This window comes from Brassica napus, chromosome C3 (genome assembly GCF_020379485.1).
Source record: "Brassica napus cultivar Da-Ae chromosome C3, Da-Ae, whole genome shotgun sequence".
Lineage (NCBI taxonomy): Eukaryota > Viridiplantae > Streptophyta > Magnoliopsida > Brassicales > Brassicaceae > Brassica > Brassica napus.
In genome coordinates this window covers 32,512,765-32,533,336 of record NC_063446.1, presented here as the reverse complement: position 1 = coordinate 32,533,336, position 20,572 = coordinate 32,512,765, and the positions used below count along the sequence as shown (strand labels likewise).

General features: G+C 39.7%; 2 protein-coding genes and 1 non-coding gene across 4 annotated transcripts; 1 reads left to right on the top strand and 2 right to left on the bottom strand.

The window, feature by feature from the left end:
- Window positions 1-205: 205 nt before the first annotated feature.
- On the bottom strand, window positions 206-3,741 carry LOC106386043 (probable magnesium transporter NIPA1). Of its 2 annotated transcripts, none has more exons than XM_022717679.2 (9): window positions 2,817-3,741; window positions 1,935-2,178; window positions 1,789-1,845; window positions 1,596-1,686; window positions 1,335-1,495; window positions 1,130-1,257; window positions 919-1,056; window positions 754-846; window positions 206-649 (listed from the first exon to the last, which is right to left on the bottom strand). In XM_022717679.2, the coding sequence occupies exons 2-9, from the start codon at window positions 2,062-2,064 to the stop codon at window positions 443-445; spliced, it is 1,005 nt and encodes a 334-aa protein (XP_022573400.1). In that variant the 5' UTR covers window positions 2,065-2,178; window positions 2,817-3,741; the 3' UTR covers window positions 206-442. The 2 variants fall into 2 exon arrangements, with proteins under 2 accessions (XP_022573400.1, XP_013681393.1); XM_013825939.3 differs by lacking the exon at window positions 2,817-3,741 and adding an exon at window positions 2,270-2,731.
- Window positions 3,742-13,569: 9,828 nt separating this feature from the next.
- On the bottom strand, window positions 13,570-15,810 carry LOC111203072. The gene is made up of 3 exons (XM_048749551.1): window positions 15,712-15,810; window positions 14,920-15,537; window positions 13,570-14,799 (listed from the first exon to the last, which is right to left on the bottom strand). The coding sequence occupies exons 1-3, from the start codon at window positions 15,808-15,810 to the stop codon at window positions 13,570-13,572; spliced, it is 1,947 nt and encodes a 648-aa protein (XP_048605508.1).
- On the top strand, window positions 15,239-15,345 carry LOC125584583. Its single transcript, XR_007321496.1, has one exon. It is a non-coding gene; the product is annotated as a small nucleolar RNA R71 (small nucleolar RNA).
- Window positions 15,811-20,572: the final 4,762 nt, after the last annotated feature.

Sequence of the window (20,572 nt, the reverse complement as noted above, 5' to 3'; positions counted from 1 at the left end):
CACTGACGCTTGCAGAAGAAACAATGCAGATTTTTGGGGGTGATGAAGGAGTTTGGAGAAAGGAGAATCTTGGTCTAAACTCTTGACCGTTCCCGGTTTGACTGAGTTTGTTAGACCGCTTTGTATGTCAACCGGTTTGGTGGTTTTGTTTCAATCGTCGCGACACCAAAGTTTACGTCAAGACATTGGTTTCTCCAAGTGATATTTGACCGTATGAATATTTTTGTTGTTAATTATCTTTAGTCGTAAAATTACATTATCACCATGTGTGAAACAAAATAATAAGAAAAGCAACCAGTCAAACATTCCTAACAAAATCATCACCATACCAACACTCACATCCTTGTGTTTTGAGGCTAATTTCTTTTTCAGGTGCTCGTGTTTACGTACAGGGAAGAATCTGGACCGTTAGATCAAACCGTTGGATGATCAAAAAAATCTCTCAGGAGGGTATTTTTTCCGAGCTGGAGCTCCGACCAGATCCTGAGTTGGTGAAAACAGGAGTGTTACTAGGCAGAGTGACAGATCCACGACCACTTGCACTGTTTCCCATATCTTTTGTCTTATGAAGCAGAAACGTCCCTGACAAAATGGTTACAAACCCGCACAGTTCTGTCGCGATCTTTAATCCACTCTGAGAAGCCCAATCCTATAAATCACGTAGACAAAGTGTTGAGAGGGTTAAGAAAAATTGTTATGCTGTTAGTTAGAGTTTACTTGGGAGACAAGAAAAGGGTCGAGAGAGAATTTGACCTTGAACATGATCATACTAGCTATAATGGTGAAAGTTGTGAACATGACGTAGTAAACCGGAGAAATGACCGCTGTGTTGAATGTATCCAATGCCTTGGTCAATACGAAAGAGAAACTTAGGAACGGATGAATATGAAGGAAACTTTAGAAGCTTTTGTTTTTTACCTTGTTCAAGTAATTGATTTGCAAAAGGCAACAAATAGCGACTACTAGAATGAAAATCCAAGCGTGGAAGTATTTGAACTGATTCATCCCTGAGAATGTCAGCTTTATGGCAATGGCCACAGCTTTAACACTCATAACCTAACAACATAAGAGACAAAGCTTGAGGAAACTAGAGAGGGAGTAATGAAGAGAGAAAAGATGAAAAACTTACAGTAAGAGAACCCATTAAAGAACAGATTCCAACATATACTATCAAATGAGTCTTCCCATAGCGCGGTTCACAGTAGAAGATCAGTACAAGCACCGCAAACAAAATCACAGCAGCATACACAAGAAAACCTGATTAAACAGAAAATCAATCTTGCATATCTTGTGTTCATTATGGCTGTGGACGAATAAATCATAAATATACATACTTGGTTCAATAGCAAGCTTCCAAACTTGCTTGACAGATTCTATTTCCTGCTCGTGAGGGGCGTGTAAGACTATCGTTACAGACCCAACAACACAAAGAACACAACCAAGCACTCCAAATATATGCAGTTTCTCTTTCAAAATGAAATGCGCGAGCACTGCGCTGCATACAACAAGTGTAATTTTCATTTTCAAGAAACACCATAGTTTATATAACGTATTATAGTGATACTAATGTATGTTTGCAATAGTTATAAGAATACCTGAATATAATACTTAGAGCTCCCAAAGGTGTTACTAGAATAGCTGGTGCAAATGCATAGGCTGCAAAGTTGGCTACTTCCCCAACAATCACTAAATCAAGAGAACCAAAACACACACTTGTTATATTATATCTCTCATTTAAATTCAAAGAAATTCTTAAGAACATTTTTTGCAGCATTTGATAAGACTTACTTGTTATCATTCCAGCCCACCACCATGGTTCAGATAAGTAACCGTGCCCTCCTTCACCTGATCGTTGATAAACAACAAAAAGCAGCAAGAGTTATGTAAATTGAAAGTCTTAATTCAAGAATGATTTCAGAAAAGAAAAAAGAAACCTGCTCGGACACCGCTTGCACCGGCCTTCTTGAGACCTTTCTTCTTGATGATGAAGCTAGATCCAATGAAAATACTTGAAGAGACTGCTAAAATGAGTCCATTGATGTTATCAGGTGACATCTGATCCATCTTGGCTTATATATAATTGTTTATATATAAAAGAAGATGAATCAGTCTAAATATAAAGACTTCAAAGACTTCCTCAGAAGAATTTTGTGGGAAGAATAAAATTTTGTTTTCAGCCTGGATACAAAAAGGAAATCACAAAACAGATTATGAACATGATTTTCTTTTGATAAACTAGAAAGATAAAGAGCAAAGGTTAGTCTCATACGAATTCAAATGATGACTTATTAGGTTAATGATTAGCTCATCAACAAAAACAAAGATAAGCATTAATATTCCCAGTGCCTAAATCAATGGCAGAACACAGAAGAGACAAATATAGAAACACGGGAAGAAAATAGAAGCATATCCGATTTAAAAGAGAAATAAAAAATGAAGAACAAAGGACAAATATTTACTCCTAAAATAGAATCAAATTGTAAAGAACATACGTTTTACAAGTAGTGTTTTTGAAACGTTGATGGATTTGTTCCTCTGATTTGGCAGAAAACTAACGTATGAAACCTAAAACCCTCTCATATACGTTACCTTTTAATCCACATTAACTTATTTCTCAAGAATCAACATTAATTCCGTAGAGAGCACGCCAAACACTAAACCAAACGTGATTTCAGATTTATTTACATTACGATTGCAAACAAACAAACAAACAAAAACAATTACGGCGAAAAGAAACAAACGATAAATTAAATTGGGGGAATAATATCGCGAGCAAGAACGTGGGATTTCTTAGAATATTCGAATTTGAAAGGTACCTCTTTTCACTTTGACACGTTCTCTTCCCAAACTCAAGAAGAAGAAGAAGCCATGGAAGGGACAACTGGTTTTATAAGTTGTTCTTCTGTTGAAACAATTTTTAAAAATTAGGGTTTTGGTATAAATTAATTCAGAGAGAAGAGAAAATTAAGAATCAAGCTAATCCAGCAGATAATGGTGAAGCAACAGCTCTTAAATTGCTAATCCACTTAACAATCAATCTCTTAACTATATATACATGCTTGCCACCTTTATTTGTTTCTTTTCTATTATTTCTTTGTCAATTTTCTAAATTATTTAATTATATTTCTCTCTCATATTTTCTTTCATCAATTTTATTTATTTTTTACGCTTCTAAAATTTGAAACTTCCGTATTGCGGTTTAAAATTTCAAAAAGAAAAAAAATCTTAACAGAATCTTAATTATAACCATAAAATATAAATACTAAGAGAAATTGTTCATAAATATAATCTCTATATGTGTATATCTTTTTATAAAGGGTTTTTTAAAAAAAAATTAAGAAAAAATGTTTCAGAAAGTCGAACAAATGTTTCAACTAATAGTCTTGTGTGTTTTTAAGTTGACACAATTGTTTTGTTAGTCTTGCTTTGTGTTTGTTATTAATGGAGTATGGAATGTTTTTTCTAATAAAACTGGAGTCTGGAATGCAGTAATGTCATTTGTTTACATAATCTTAAATTATTATTTCCTTTAGTTGACTAAACCAATTTGATACATATAATTGGATCAATCAAATGATCTGAGTGGCTAGTATTGAAAATTATTTTCTTATTTCTGAATTGTTAAATCATTAGTTTGAATGGAAATATAAGTCACACCCATTTGAAAGTGAGAATCACTTATGGGCAGCTGCTGCTGATCTTTCATTCATACCTACCTCAACAGAGAGTGAGCTATTATTTGGTATCTTCTACAATGTTGATCGTTCATTGCCGTCGGCGCAAAATGTACGTACTGTCCTTCATGAATTTGAGTTACACTCTGGTATAGCGCTTAGTAGGCAGAATTCAAGATTCTTTGCTTCTGATTTGTCTGACTCTGAAATAGCTGTAATTCAGGTATCTACGGGCATGCCTTGTGGTTCTATACGTGGAAGTCCCACTTTATAATAACAACTGAGCTTATTTAATTGTGAGCATTTACTTCATAAAGTCAAGATCCCGTTCTGTGCTTGAAGTGTCAAAACCTTACCATCCTCAAGTCGTCTTTTGTTAATTAAAATAGTGATTGTGGGCCTCTCAACGTTCTAGTGTGCTTCTTTCATCCTATACCAAAATCTTGTATCAAACGCATTAATTCTCTATGTATTGTGTTCCTTTTGAAAAGGTAATATTGACAGTCACCATTCAACGAGATCCTCCTGGGAATCAGTAACTCGGCCAGCGGAGCAAGGTGGTTTGGGAATATAAAAAAATGGAAATTTGGAATAAAGTGTGTTGTCTAAAGCCTCTTTGTCTACTCTTCTTCAGGGAAGGGTATGGGTAGCATGGTCTAAGCAAGTGGTCCTCCAAGTGATGATAGGGGTTTCAAGGTCCCTAATCAAATGTTGTAATATATAGGATGTCAAACCAGTCCTAAGTGATTATGATGCAAAGGTAATGCAAGACCATGCTTAATCTAAGTGCTACCAGTTTTTGAGATGATTTGAAACTAGATTACTACCTAAAATGCAATAAAGGACAAAACTTTCTTTCTTATAAGGAGGGAGAACTCATGAGCTATGGGAATTGATTTTGGGTGATCAAGATTCAACCTAAAGGTGTCAACTTTTAACCAATCTATATCTACCTTAGGCCTAGGCACAATCCTAAGCAAACTCTATCCCTAGATGAATGCTCATTTAGCTAGATAACTCAAGCATCAAATTCCTTTGGTTGAATGTTATCTAAGTAATCATTAATCTCAAGTCTACTAGCCATCTTAACACCTTTAACAACAAATCCCTTTGGTAAAGTATGTTAAAAGCTTAAGAGAGTTGGTTCAGACATTTCATCAAACACCTTCCGAGTATGAAATGCCTAGAGCTCAACTTTAGAGAGGCCAACTCTAAAGTTGCATTAAAAGCCCTCTACTAGCAAGGAATAAGATTGATCTATACCTAAACACCTTAGATCTAGCTTAATCACCCTTAATCTCCCTAACCCATGAATCCAAAGATGACTACTCACTACTCTCCATGATGAGCCCAAGAATCAAAGATGATTTGGTGCTAATCATGATTAGTGATCAAGATAATCAAGCAATCACAAGAGAGAAATGATCAAGATAGGATCTTTCACCTAAAAGTTCTTTTGTGATTAGATAGAAAACAAGATAAGATCCTACAATTAGGTCTGAAGGACCTTTATAGTAGCTTAAAGTCGAACCTGGTTTAACCCAACAAACCTGGGTTAACCAAAACACAAATTGGTAATTATCTGGTCAAACACGAAATATGTTGACTTTCTTGACTCGCAGCGGCCACATGAAACCGCTCCACCTAGTCGCTGGGGCACTCGCAGCGGCTTCTTCACTTCCTTGCATCACACCGCTGCGACAAGTACAAATGCGGCAGGGGATGAGCTATTTTTCCAGCGGCTTCGGTTCACCGCTGCGTTAGGCCGCTCCCATACTTCTCTCCATTTCTCGAGTCTTCATCTCTCGAGCGTCTCCAGCGGCTCCAGGACACCGCTGCACAAGGCCGCTGCCACACTTTGTCTCCGTTTCTCCAGCACTTGCAGCGGCTTCTCGATGGGCCAAAAGGCCGCTGGGACGTCACGAGGCCGCTGGGACACTTAACCTCTGCGTCTCTTCTTCAAGAATCACCAATTTTGCTTCCAAACCATCTCTAGATGCTCCAAAGTCACCATTTGAAATCTCCATCACCTAATAAGGACATATGTAATGCAATGCAACCTAAACATATCTAAATGCTATCCTAAATGATCAACATGTGCAAGAATGAATGGTTAAAACAATGCAAATTGAGAAGATATCAACTCTCCCAAACTTGTATCTTACTTGTCCTCAAGTGACCTTGTAAGAACTCATAAGAGAGAGAGGTTTGAAGGTGGGAACTCATAGCCAAAAGTAACACTTCCTAGCACTCAACTTAACATCCTAAAGAAACATAACAAATAGCATGAGCATTCTCCTTATTATACTCTAGCTTCTCTAGGCCTATCCATACTCTTTTTTTTTACTCAAGTTGCAATACTCTTTACCAACAAGTCCCTTCAATCAGCTCTCACATTGATTCACACACACACACAAAAGGTGAAGTCTCACAAATGGGCACATGATCTCAATCATTTGGCTAGGTATGCAATGGTCTAATATGAATGAAGAGATGGGTTCAAATGTTTTTATTTAAGGGTGGTTATCACTCAAAACAAGGAGCTTGATCATTATGCAAAATTTATCTAAGATTAGAAGCAACTCATGCATACATAGATTCATTCTCATCATTCTACCCCATTTTGTTATAAATGATCACAAGTTCTACCCTCTTTATCATCATCTCAAAATCAATCTAAACCCCCACATCACTCACCCAATGTACAACTCTTTTTTTTTTCATTTGACCCACTCACTAGGGATTTTAATCCACTTTCCACAAGCTCTAACCTTTTTTCATTTCCTTCCCCAACTTCTTTTTGATCTCTTTTTTTTTTATTAGGGGGAAGGTTCTTTGTTACATAATCAAGAGCTTCTTATTATTTTTTTTATTTTTTTTTTTATATATCCCTAGGAGCTTTATTTTCATATCTCTCATCTTTCTCACTCTCCAAACCCAAGATATTGAAATTTAAAACACACAAACCCCTCTCACCATCCCCAAATGCTAACTCATTGTGCTAGCAAGAGATGAGAATAAACCTATGTCGCCTCCAATACTCTCAAGATTTTGCACATGACAAGCTATCAAAAGAGGCCTCACTCATGCAATTAAATGTTTGGTCTCAAAGAATGGTTAGGGTTTTAGGGTAAGGAGTGCCATTTGGGTTAACAAAGATAGGTATGAAGGAATAAGATAACCCAAATGTGTATGAGATCCATGATCAAGTATGCAAATGCCCATATGCAAGAGAGATTAAGTTCATTCAAGCCAAGTTTAGATTGGAGCTGATCTTAAGAACAATGCTAACATCAAGCAAGCAAACAAGTTTCAAGAAGAGTTTACAAGGCTCGAAGCGTACAAGATTTTCAAGAGATGCTTAAGCTACTTGATATGTTTAACTAGGGTGTCATTTTGAGTTCTAGACAAGGGTTCTTTGCAAGGCATTTTAAATCATTGTTCCCAATGCAAGTGAATGCAACCTATATGCTTTAGACTCAATCTTAAAAGTGCAAGTGATGCAACTACATGTTTCTTTTTGTGTTTTTCAAATTTTTTAATTAATTTTTTTTTTGGTTTTTTCTATGCATATATATATGTACAATGCGATGCATGAGACTCAAATCATCAAAGAAAACATGATCAAATACTTGATACCTCCCCCAAACTTTGTTCACACAGTCTCTGTGTTAGAAAGTAGGAGGAGATACCGAAAAGAGAAATAAATGCAAAGAAAAACTGGTATATACAATGGAAGGGTGATGATGAAACCTGGCTAAGCAAAGGAGGATGCTCCCTCCGTGTCGTCGTCGTCGTCGGTAGCGACTGAAGGAGACTCGTTGGAGGAGGCTCGGGGTGGAGGAGCTGTGTTCCTGCGTCTACGACGGAGTCGGTACTCCGGGGAACGAGGAGGTCCATAGAAGACAGGGTATGGGAGAGTAGATGGACCAGCACCAGCCAACACGTCATCCCGTTGACAACCAGAACCGATAGACACTTGAGAGAGAAGTGCAGTGACCTTTTTCATCTGTCTCTTAAGCGCTTTCACTGAGTTCTTCAGCTTGTAGATGGTGGAATCTTGCATCTTGTTCCACCGAAGCAACTTGGCGTTTTGAGAGAGAGCTTGGCGCAATGCAACGTTCGGTGTAACTCCACCATAAGGCTGAAAGTGGTATCTCTCTGTCCCATACACCGGGGCTGGTGTGGTCGGTCCTTCGTCATCAGCATCACTAGGACGAGCTGCCCGAGAAGAACTGGCCTTGGTCTTCTTCTTGCGCGCTTTGGTGATGGTCTCAAGTACACCAAAATCTGCGGGAATGAGCTCATGAGCAGCTGGAGCGAAGAGTACATGCCGAGGATCAGATAGCGTCGTCAACCTCTCACAAGGGAGGAATATCTGTAGCTGCTCAGGCTCGAGATCAGTGGACCAAAAGGGGTAACCATACCGATCGCCAGATTGGCCGGTAAGGAAATGGGTTTTCTTCAAGTAAGCAAGATCAATGGAGGCTGGAGCATGATCCCGAGGTCCCAAATCTATCCCAAATGCTTCCAAGATCGGAGTAATGAAGCTCCCGATAAACAGCGTCGGTTTTTCATTCGGAGTTGTCCAAGCCCAATCTCGATAGTACTCAAACCGCTTCATCAACAATCCCACAAGTCCCAAGTCCTCAAAATCTTCCGGATCGGTGTGGAGTAGCGTTCCTTCCTCAAGAATCGGGAGAAGTCCAAGAGCCAGAAGTTTGAGCTCATCATCGTTTGCTCCGCCCAGTTCCCTCCGTGAGTAAAAGGTGTGAGTAAGAACCTTGTGGGCATATCTCACTCCCGGGTTAGAGATGTCATTGCTCTTGTCCTCTCCCGCTGTACGCGACCACCCCGTAATCACTGCCCATATGTCATCCACAATTGCCGACCTAGCAGGTAGAAACGACCCACGGTTGTCCGAGAAACCGAGAATGGAGCTTAGCTTCTTGAAACCCACCTTGTAGGTTTTCTCATTGATCTCAAAGCTGATGCGCCCAAACCCCTCGGTCCTATGTGCATCGCAATGGTATCGAACGAGAATGTAGACATGAACTCACAAGAGACCTCCTTATGAACTCCGTAGCTCATGCCAAGTAGTGACTCCATGCCCATGTTCCGGAGAATCATTCTTACATCTTCATAGATCCCAAGCGCACGAAGAGCCTCAACATCTGGAAATCTCATGGGCTCCATTTGACATCATCACAAAGGCGCTCATAGAGTTGTGCTGAAGTCGGTTTGCTGGTTGGGGGTACTCTCTTCCGCTTCTTAGCTGGCTTGGGAGCAGGTGTTTCCTCCTCCTCATCTTCAGTCTCAGCTCTAAGACCCTCTTCTATCATCTCTTCGATCTCTGCCTCCAATGTCGCTCTTTCAGCTGGCGACTTTTCTTTTGCTGTGGAGCTTTGCGCCGGTAAACCTGAGCTGGTGGGTTTGGCGTTGGTCGGCCTGCTCGTGGTGGGTTGGTTCTTGTCCCAGCTCGAGACGAAGTGCCTACATCCACAATGCGATCAGTTCCGGGTCCGCGATCTTTCCCCATGTCCTGCTATCAACAAGCTCGAAAATGTATAAGTGATACGATCAATAAGAAACAAACTAAAGCTTGTGAAGAGTTAATAATTTCAGAAGCAACATGGGGCGTTCATATTAATCTTATATAACTCAATAGACCCAATTTTAACATCAAACAATCACTCCCATGTCAATTTTCGAAAACCCCCAATATGAACCCTAACTTTTTCAAATCCTAATTCAGCTCAATTAGACTCGTTTTTCACCTACCCAACTCATCAATCAAGCTTAAAAGGACATAATTAACGAGTATTGAACAAGAAATCAACCATGCAACCACTTTGAAAAAAGTTGGAAATTTTGAATGCGAAAATTAGATGGCGATTTCTCTATACCTTAGCTTGTTTCAGATAAACAAGGTAGAGAAATGAAAAGTCGAAGTGAAATCACGGAGATAGCAACTTGAATCAACGAATTTGGTGTAGAATTGAGAGAGTTATGAGTTCTTAAGCTTTGGAGAATGAAAGTATGAAGTTTTGTGATAAGGGAGAAAGAGAGATACGATTTTGGAGAAGAAGAAGGAGTAGCTCGCGACTGGTTGATGATTTTGATCCGTTTCAGTTGAATTGAACCGGAAATCAACGTCGGTTCGCGTGATTTAAACCCGCAGCGGTCACTCGACACCGCTCCAATAGGCCGCTGCAACTCCCACAACGGCTTCTTGCCACGAAACCTCACAGACCACTGCGACAAGTACGAATCGGGCAGGGAGTAGAGTATTTTCACAGCGGCTTGAGTAGACCGCTCCGAGAGACCGCTGTGACACTTGAAGCATATTTCTCATCTTCTCGTTTGGTCGCAGCGGTGTGTGAGGGCCGCTGTGCGTGGCCGCTGTGAGCGTTTTGAACCTCACCACACCTTGTTCATGTCCACAACTCTCCTCTTGGACCTGATGATCTGATAGACACAGAAAAATAGCCAAAGACATACTAGAAATAGAAAAACTGAAAGATAAAAATATGTACAAGGATAGACATGGGACTTCCTCCCAAGTGAGCTTGTTTTAAGTCTCTAGCTTGACTTCCTTTCTTTTTGGTTAGGCGGGAATGGGGTCGGAGAGAGGAACCGAGGTTCTCTCATCCTCTGTTGTGGCTCCCATGTAGAGCTTAACCCTCTGTCCATTGACTGTAAAGTCTCCACCATCCTTGTTCCATAACACAATTGCCCCATATGGCCTAACTTCCTTGATCTTGAAAGGACCGGACCATCTTGACTTGAGCTTCCCGGGGAACAACTTCAGTCTAGAGTTGTAGAGAAGCACTTGATCTCCAGCACTGAATTCTCTCTTCAAGATCTTCTTGTCATGAAAAGCTTTGGTTTTCTCCTTGTAAATCCTTGAGTTCTCAAAAGCATCAAGTCGGATCTCCTCCAGTTCATTGAGTTGGAGAAGTCTCTTCTCCTTGGCACTCTTGATGTCAAAGTTCAGCAACTTAACAGCCCACAATGCTTTGTACTCAAGTTCAACCGGTAGATGACAAGCCTTCCCATACACAAGGTTGAAAGGTGTGGTTCCTAAAGGAGTCTTGTAAGCAGTCCTATAAGCCCATAGTGCGTCATCTAGCTTGATGGACCAATCTTTCCTTGTAGTCCCCACTGTTTTCTCCAAAATAGACTTGATTTCTCTGTTGGAGATCTCAACTTGTCCACTTGTCTGAGGATGGTAGGGAGTTGCAACCTTATGCTTCACACCATTCTTCTTGAGAAGACTTTCAAAAAGCTTGTTGATGAAGTGAGAACCTCCATCACTGATGACAACTCTTGGAACTCCAAACCTTGGAAAGATGGTGCTTTTGAACATCTTTATCACCACTCTAGAATCATTGGTGGGACTTGCCACAGCTTCTACCCACTTGGAGACATAGTCAACAGCTACAAGGATGTATTTGTTGCCAAAAGATGATGGAAATGGTCCCATGAAGTCAATACCCCACACATCAAACACCTCCACTTCCATAATTGGGTTTTGAGGCATCTCATTCCTTTTGGTGATGTTCCCTCTCCTTTGGCATGAATCACACCTAGAGACAAAGTCTTGAGTGTCTTTGAACATATGAGGCCACCAAAACCCAGCTTGTAACACCTTTGAGACAGTCTTGAAAGTAGCAAAGTGCCCTCCATAGGATGATCCATGACAGTGTGTGAGGATCCCTTCAACTTCTTCATCAGCTACTGCTCTTCTATAGAGTTGATCTCTACAAAGGATGTAGAGGTAAGGTTCATCCCAATAGTATCTCTTCACATATTTGTAGAACTTCTTCTTGACATATCCCTCAAGATCAAGTGGCTCTCTTCCACAAGCTAAGTAGTTCACCAAATCAGCATACCAATGCCCTTTCTCTTCAGTTGCCTTCACTTCTTCAAGCTTCTTTCCAGTTTCACAAACTGCTACCACCGCTCCAATTGCCATGATCTGCTCTTCTGGAAGCCCTTCATCAATAGGGATCCCACTCTCAATCTTCAGTCTAGATAAGTGATCAGCTACACCATTCTCAACTCCTGGCTTGTCTCTAATCTCAAGGTCAAACTCTTGTAGCAGCAAGATCCACCTCAACAGCCTTGGCTTAGCATCCTTCTTGGCCATGAGGTGTCTCAATGCAGCATGATCAGTGTAGACTATGACCTTTGACCCAACTAAGTAGCTTCTGAACTTCTCAAAGGCATAGACAATGGCTAGCAACTCCTTCTCAGTTGTAGCATACTTCATTTGGGCTTCATCAAGAGTTTTACTCGCATAGTAGATCACATGAGTCTTCTTGTCCTTCTTTTGACCAAGAACAGCTCCCACAGCATAGTCACTAGCATCACACATGATCTCAAAGGGGAGATCCCAATCTGGTGGCTGCACAATGGGGGCGCTAACCAGCTTCTCCTTCAACTTCTTGAAGGCTTGTAGACATTCCCAATCAAAGACGAATGCAGCCTCCTTGCATAGAAGCTTAGTCATTGGCCTTGCTATCATCGAGAAGTCTTGGATGAATCTTCTATAGAATCCAGCATGACCGAGGAAGCTTCTAATGTCTTTAACCGTCTTTGGTGCAGCTAACCCAACCATCACTTCAATCTTGGCCTTGTCTACCTCAATCCCCCTCTCTGAAATCTTGTGTCCAAGCACAATCCCTTCCTTAACCATGAAGTGACACTTCTCCCAGTTCAGCACAAGGTTGGTCTCTTCACATCTCTTGAGGACCCTGCTAAGATTTGACAAACAAGCAGAAAACGAAGATCCGTAGACAGAGAAATCATCCATAAACACCTCCACAACATCCTCTATAAGATCAGAGAAAATAGACATCATGCATCTTTGGAAAGTGGCTGGAGCATTACATAGCCCAAATGGCATCCTTCGATAAGCAAAGGTACCATAGGGGCATGTGAAAGTCGTTTTCTCTTGATCATTTGGATGTATGGGGATTTGGAAGAACCCTGAATACCCATCAAGAAAACAATAATATGGATGATTTGCAAGTCTCTCAAGCATTTGATCAATGAATGGCAATGGAAAATGATCCTTTCTAGATGCTTTGTTAAGTTTTCGATAATCTATGCACATCCTATGTCCTGTTATTGTTCTTGTTGGTATTAGTTCATCCTTATCATTTTTAACCACAGTCATTCCTCCTTTCTTTGGAACAACATGCACAGGAGACACCCATTTGCTATCCGAAATAGGATAGATGACTCCTGCATCTAAGAGTTTTAGAATCTCTTTCTTAACAACATCCTTCAAGTTGGGGTTCAACCTTCTTTGATGTTCTATAGAAGTCATAGATTCATCCTCTAGATGTATCCTATGCATGCATAAAGAAGGTGATAGCCCTTTAATATCATCTAGTGAGTAGCCTATTGCCTTTCTATACTTTTTAAGTTCATTCAAAAGTTTAGACAATTCATCTTCACTAAGCTCACTACTCACTATGACAGTGTAAGTCTCATTAGGGCCAAGGAAAGCATACCTTACACCATGGGGAAGAGGTTTAAACTCCACTTTTGGTGCTTTGAGTTCACTCCAATCATCCTCTTGGAGATTCTCTTGTTGAGTAGCTGAGGAAGCATGGTGATCCTCATATGAAAGCTCCTCATTCTGTTCTTCATCACTAATCTCCGTGTGAGAGTCCATCATCTTCACATAAGCATCACTTTCCTTGTTCTCAACCATTTGGATCTCTCTCTCAATTGTTAAGGCATGTTGTAGAGAGTCTTCAAGTGCCAACTCCTCTAGAAGTTCATCAGCTAAAACCTCCATCTCCTCAATGTAGAATGCTTGGCTTTGAGTAATAGGCTTCTTCATCACCTCCTTGATGTCAAATTGAAGAATGTTTCCCTTTCAAAGGTGAAGATCAATCTTCCCTTTCTTAACATTCACAACTGCTCCTGCTGTAGGGAAGAAAGGTCTCCCCAATATCAAAGGATCTGTTGGTTCTTCATCCATCTCTAACACCACAAAATCTGTAGGAATCTCACAATTTCCAACCATAACAGGGAGATCTTCTAGGATACCAATGAGAATCTTCACTAAGCGATCAGCTAGCACAAGAGAGAGTCTACACTTCTTGTATTGTGTAAAGTCAAGCCTTTTAGCAATGGAGAGAGGCATAAGGCTCACACTTGCTCCCAAATCGCATAGACACCTCTCAAAAGTAAATTGCCCAATGGCACAAGGTAAAGTAAAGCTTCCTGGATCTTCACGTTTCTTAGGGATGGTTAGCCTTTGGATAATATAACTACACTCATGAGTAAGAACCACCATGCCTTCCATCTCCTTCTTCTTCTTAGTTACAGCATCCTTGAGGAACTTGCTGTATTGAGGCACTAGCATGAAGGCATCAATTATGGGCATAGTAATCTGAACTTCACTCATTTGCTTCTCAAATAAAGCCTTGGATTGCTCCAAAAGCTGTCTCTTGAATCTACCGGGAAAAGGAAGTTTTGGTTCATAGGGAGGAGGATTGAATAGAGCTCCTTTTGATGAAGTAGCAACTTCATTCTTGTTCTCCCCCTTCTTTTCTTCTCCAATTTTACCCTTTCCTTTTGCTTCAACTATTTTCTCCAAGATCTCTTCATTGGTCTTCTCATCCATAATAACCACATCATCATCCACATTGATGACCACCTCCCCATCTTGCTTCTCATTATCCCTAATGAGAGTTCTTGGTGGTAGCTGTTTTCCACTCCTAAGGGTGATGGCTTTCATGGTCTCCTTGGGATTTTGCTCTGGCTTTCCAGGTAATGCCCCTTGTTGGCGACTTGGCTGAGAGTTCATTGAAGCAAACTGATTCTCCAAATGGCGGATCTTGTTGTTGAGCTCATTGTAACTTCCATCAATCTTGGAGTGAATTTTCGTGAACTCATCACTCATTGTCTTCTCATTCTTGGCCTGAAAATCCAAAAGTTTCTTGAACATTGCATCCACACTTGTATCTGAAGCTGGAGCTTGTGAAGAACTTCCTTGAGCTTGAGTAGACTGATTGTTGTTATTGTTGAAACCAGGAAGGGTGTTTTGCCTAGGCTGATAGCTCCCTTGCTGAGTGTTTTGCCTCTGCTGGTATCCTCCTTGCTGGTTGTTTAAGTAGAAATTTTGCTGGTAGTTGTTGTACTGAAAGTTAGGTTCCTTCCTGTACCAAGAACCATTGTTGTTGATGAGGCACAGCTCTTCTTGTCCTTCCAAACCATCAACCTCATTAATCTTGGGAGGAATCTCTTGAATAGGAACACCCACAAAGTTGACTTGCTCTTGTTTAGCTTGGTTAGAAAGAAGCAAGTCCATCTTCTCCTGCAAGGACTTGATCTCTTTCTTTGTCTGTTGATCATCATTTCTGTTGACCCTATCATGCTCCTCGCTGTAGACTGAGTCGCTCTTAGCCATGTTCTCCACCAGTTCCTTTGCTTCTTTTTCAGTTCTCCCCAAGAAGAAACCATTGATGGCAGTATCAAGCCTATTTCTGCACTGTGGTAAGGCTCCTCTATAGAAGGTGCTAAGCAAGCTCTCCTTGCTGAAACCATGATGAGGGCATTGAGACCAATAACCCTTGAACCTCTCCCATGCTTCACTGAAGCTCTCTAGACCTTTTTGTTGAAACCCGGAGATTTCGTTCCTGATCTTAGCTGTCCTTGAAGTATAGAAGAACTTTTCTAGGAAAGCTCTCTTGCAATCTTCCCAAGTAGTGACAGTGTCACTTGGCTGAGTCTTCTCCCATTGGTGTGCCTTGTCTCCCAAAGAGAAAGGAAATAGCTTCAGCTTGAAAGCATCTTCAGAAACACCATTTGTCTTAGACAAGCCATAGTACTGATCAAACTTGTACAAGTGATCAAAAGGGTCTTCAGCAGCAAGACCATGATACTTGTTGTTCTCTATAGTGTTGAGCAGCCCTGACTTGATCTCGAAGTTGTTGTTCTCCACAGCTGGTGCTCTGATTCCCAACCTATGACCATGAATGTGAGGTTGATCATAGGCTCCAATGGCACGAACTTGGCGCTGTGGATGTTGTGGCTGGCGCTGTGGTCTAAAAGGATCAGCTCTTGGACCATTGCCTCCTTGGGCTTCACCATCTTGAGGCAGATTCTCCATATCAAACCCCAACCCTTGCAAGTGAGCCTGTTGCTCTACTTCTCTTCTTTGTCTTGCTATCTCCCTCTCAAGTGCTCTAATGTCTTCAACTCTTGGAACTAGGTTTGTTGGACCTCTACTCCTTGTGTTCATACACCTGAAATGCAAAGAGAGAAGAACAAAGAGAAGCAATAACACAATTAAATAAAAATTGACTTAGTCTCAAGCAAATGACTAAATCCCAATGTCACAATCAACTTAGAATTTGGCAACGGCGCCAATTTGATGATAGGGGTTTCAAGGCCCCTAATCAAATGTTGTAATATATAGGATGTCAAACCAGTCCTAAGTGATTATGATGCAAAGGGAATGCAAGACCATGCTTAATCTAAGTGCTACCAGTTTTTGAGATGATTTGAAACTAGATTACTACCTAAAATGCAATAAAGGACAAAGCTTTCTTTCTTATAAGAAGGGAGAACTCATGGGCTATGGGAATTGATCTTGGGTGATCAAGATTCAACCTAAAGGTGTCAACTTTTAACCAATCTATATCTACCTTAGGCCTAGACACAATCCTAAGCAAACTCTATCCCTAGATGAATGCTCATTTACCTAGATAACTCAAGCATCAAATTCCTTTGGTTGAATGTTATCTAAGTAATCATTAATCTCAAGTCTACTAGCCATCTTAACACCTTTAACAACAAATCCCTTTGGTAAAGGATGTTAAAAGCTTAGGAGAGTTGGTTCAGGCATTTCATCAAACACCTTCCGGGTATGAAATGCCTAGAGCTCAACTCTAGAGATGCCAACTCTAAAGTTGCATTAAAAGCCCTCTACTAGCAAGGAATAAGATTGATCTATACCTAAACACCTTAGATCTAGCTTAATCACCCTTAATCTCCCTAATCCATGAATCCAAAGATGACTACTCACTACTCTCCATGATGAGCCCAAGAATCAAAGATGATTTGGTGCTAATCATGATTAGTGATCAAGATAATCAAGCAATCACAAGAGAGAAATGATCAAGATAGGATCTTTCACCTAAAAGTTCTTTTGTGATTAGATAGAAAACAAGATCAGATCCTACAATTAGGTCTGAAGGACTTTTATAGTAGCTTAAATTCGAACCTGGTTTAACCCAACAAACATGGGTTAATCAAAACACAAATTGGTAATTATCTGGTCAAACACGAAATATGTTGACTTTCTTGACTCGCAGCGGCCACATGAAACCGCTCCACCTAGCCGCTGGGGCACTCGCAGCGGCTTCTTCACTTCCTTGCATCACACCGCTGCGACAAGTACAAATGCGGCAGGGATGAGCTATTTTCCAGCGGCTTCGGTTCACCGCTGCGTTAGGCCGCTCCCATCAATTTGATGATAGGGGTTTCAAGGCCCCAAATCAATTGTTGTAATATATAGGATGTCAAACCAGTCCTAAGTGATTATGATGCAAAGGGAATGCAAGACCATGCTTAATCTAAGTGCTACCAGTTTTTGAGATGATTTGAAACTAGATTACTACATAAAATGCAATAAAGGACAAAGCTTTCTTTCTTATAAGAAGGGAGAACTCATGGGCTATGGGAATTGATCTTGGGTGATCAAGATTCAATCTAAAGGTGTCAACTTTTAACCAATCTATATCTACCTTAGGCCTAGACACAATCCTAAGCAAACTCTATCCCTAGATGAATGCTCATTTACCTAGATAACTCAAGCATCAAATTCCTTTGGTTGAATGTTATCTACGTAATCATTAATCTCAAGTCTACTAGCCATCTTAACACCTTTAACAACAAATCCCTTTGGTAAAGGATGTTAAAAGCTTAGGAGAGTTGGTTCAGGCATTTCATCAAACACCTTCCGGGTATGAAATGCCTAGAGCTCAACTTTAGAGAGGCCAACTCTAAAGTTGCATTAAAATCCCTCTACTAGCAAGGAATAAGATTGATCTATACCTAAACACCTTAGATCTAGCTTAATCACCCTTAATCTCCCTAACCTATGAATCCAAAGATGACTACTCACTACTCTCCATGATGAGCCCAAGAATCAAAGATGATTTGTTGCTAATCATGATTAGTGATCAAGATAATCAAGCAATCACAAGAGAGAAATGATCAAGATAGGATCTTTCACCTAAAAGTTCTTTTGTGATTAGATAGAAAACAAGATAAGATCCTACAATTAGGTCTGAAGGACCTTTATAGTAGCTTAAAGTCGAACCTGGTTTAACCCAACAAACCTAGGTTAACCAAAACACAAATTGGTAATTATCTGATCAAACACGAAATATGTTAACTTTCTTGACTCGCAGCGGCCACATGAAACCGCTCCACCTAGCCGCTGGGGCACTCGCAGCGGCTTCTTCACTTCCTTGCATCACACCGCTGCGACAAGTACAAATGCGGCAAGGGATGAGCTATTTTTCCAGCGGCTTCGGTTCACCGCTGCGTTAGGTCGCTCCCGTACTTCTCTCCATTTCTCGAGTCTTCATCTCTCGAGCGTCTCCAGCGGCTCCAGGACACCGCTGCACAAGGCTGCTGCCACACTTTGTCTCCGTTTCTCAAGCGCTTGCAGCTGCTTCTCGATGGGCCAAAAGGCCGCTGGGACGTCACGAGGCCGCTGGGACACTTAACCTCTGCGTCTCTTCTTCGAGAATCACCAATTTTGCTTCCAAACCATCTCTAGATGCTCCAAAGTCACCTTTTGAAATCTCCATCACCTAATAAGGACATATGTAATGCAATGCAACCTAAACATATCTAAATGATATCCTAAATGATAAACATGTGCAAGAATGAATGGTTAAAACAATGCAAATTGAGAAGATATCACCAAGGTAGACTCAACAACTTTTGGATCATGAAAGGAAACAAGTCTCATTCTTGGCTAGCGAACAAGTTACTTTAGTTGCGGCATGAGATGTTTCCATGGATAAAACTTTTGTTGCGGCATGAGATGTTTCCATGGATAAAACTAAGGGGTCGGCAGTAGGTTTTGGACTGACCATTGGTCATATTTTGGTAGTCTTCAATGTTTCCTTTCAAATGGTTCGGTAACACTAGGAATCGCATCCACACCAACACTTTTCTTCTATCTAGCGAAGGACAGTGACGCCTTCCACCTGATATATCAGAGAATCAACTATCCATAAAAAATACACTTGACAACATTGACTATATAACTCAATAGCCCGATTATTATGAATGGGAGGTGGATGGAAAAATCTGCAACTGCTACTCCACATGGGTAATTTACAGCAAACTCAGGGGATCTATGCCAACGGTGCCTTGGTCATTACTAGTTTGGACCTCCTATGTAATTCCAAGTCAACTTTTTGACTTGGTTTTTATGTTGAATAGGTGCCCAGCAAGGGATATAATGACTGCTTGAGGTATGTAAGTGAGCCCGGCTTGTTTCTTATGTTGGAGATAAACATAAAGTTAACTTGGGATCCAAGTTACACCGATCATAATTGAGTTAGGATTAGGATGGTTAGTTTCCGAATGAATTTAGAAAATATAATCTCTATATAAAGAGTTGCAAGAGTGTTGCATACATTTGAAAGTCTTAAAGATTGTGTATGAGAAACTTGAGATTTTTGAGTGTTTCCTTAAAAGAGATTAATAAAGAGAGTTCTTTATATTGAGATCTTATACAATCTTAGGCTTATATCTTATGCAATGCTACTACTGAATCAAGAAACCATTTAATTTTTTGAATGTGGTTTCAATTTTTCTGTTTGGACTACTATTGCAACTAGGTGTGGACTGGTACCTTACGCATGTTGGTTGTAAACGATCAACCAGTTGTAGGCTCTCCTTCGAGTTAAATAAAAAATGGTAAGATATTGTATCGATTTATTATACAGAAAATAAAGGCTAAAATTGGTAAACACAAAATGAATCAATAAGAAAAAGAAAAGAAAGATAACAACACCGAAAACTGGAATATGGATTGATGGGTCCAATGCCAATGGTCCTCTTCCTTTCTCTTTTTGGTTTATTGCAATTCGTTATTGCACAATAAAGTTTTTTTTGTCGAGTCAAATCCGGTTACTTCCGGTTTAGTTCAATTCATTTATACTCCTTTTTGGCATGAAATAGTAAAGAAATAAAAAATCAAATCTATAGAAGTGAAGGAGAGAAAAAGCAAAAAAAGAAAAAGAAAAGGAGAATAAATATTTTATATTACAGTTGATAACAGATCACATGTTTCATTCCTTGATTATAAAAACTAGAGGGTTTTCCGGGCTACGCCCGGATTTTTTCCTATAATATTATTAAATTAAATTAAACTTGCGTTTTTTTATTTTGAGATGGTAATTGAAATTCATAACTAACAATTTACAATCATAAAATTATAATTATATTTTTAAGTTTATTAATTTATCATTTTTTATTAAGAAAGATGTTTGTTTAAGTTTGTATTTTATAAATTTTTATATGTTAGATAATTTTCATTATTTTGTTTTATTTTTAATAAATTCGGAGTATGACTTGTTTAACTTTTTTATTTTGTACCACATATTTTTGACACTATACAATAGATTTATAATTCATGAAATTTACAAATGAGTATAATAAATTAGTTTGATGTTATTTTCTTGTTCTCAGTCGTTAATATTTATTGACTTTATATGTGGTATGATGTTTATGTATTTTAGTTTTTTTTTTGTTAATTATCATTTGAAGCTTCAAATATTTATTATGGAATTGTTAAAGTAAAATATTGTTAAAAATCTTATGGCGAGTATTAATTTTCATGC

Bases quoted from the DNA above. Each gene is read 5' to 3' on its own strand.
- LOC106386043 (XM_022717679.2), bottom strand. From the start codon at position 2,064: ATGGATCAGATGTCACCTGATAACATCAATGGACTCATTTTAGCAGTC. The intron at 1,846-1,934 runs GTTTCTTTTTTC...ATCAACGATCAG, and splicing joins TGCAAGCGGTGTCCGAGCAG to GTGAAGGAGGGCACGGTTAC. The intron at 1,687-1,788 runs GTAAGTCTTATC...CTCTTGATTTAG, and splicing joins GTGGGCTGGAATGATAACAA to TGATTGTTGGGGAAGTAGCC.
- LOC111203072 (XM_048749551.1), bottom strand. From the start codon at position 15,810: ATGGAGAATCTGCCTCAAGATGGTGAAGCCCAAGGAGGCAATGGTCCA. The intron at 15,538-15,711 runs GTTCGTGCCATT...CACTTGTACAAG, and splicing joins CACAACATCCACAGCGCCAA to TTTGATCAGTACTATGGCTT. The intron at 14,800-14,919 runs GTTGATGGTTTG...TTAAACAACCAG, and splicing joins TTCCTCCCAAGATTAATGAG to CAAGGAGGATACCAGCAGAG.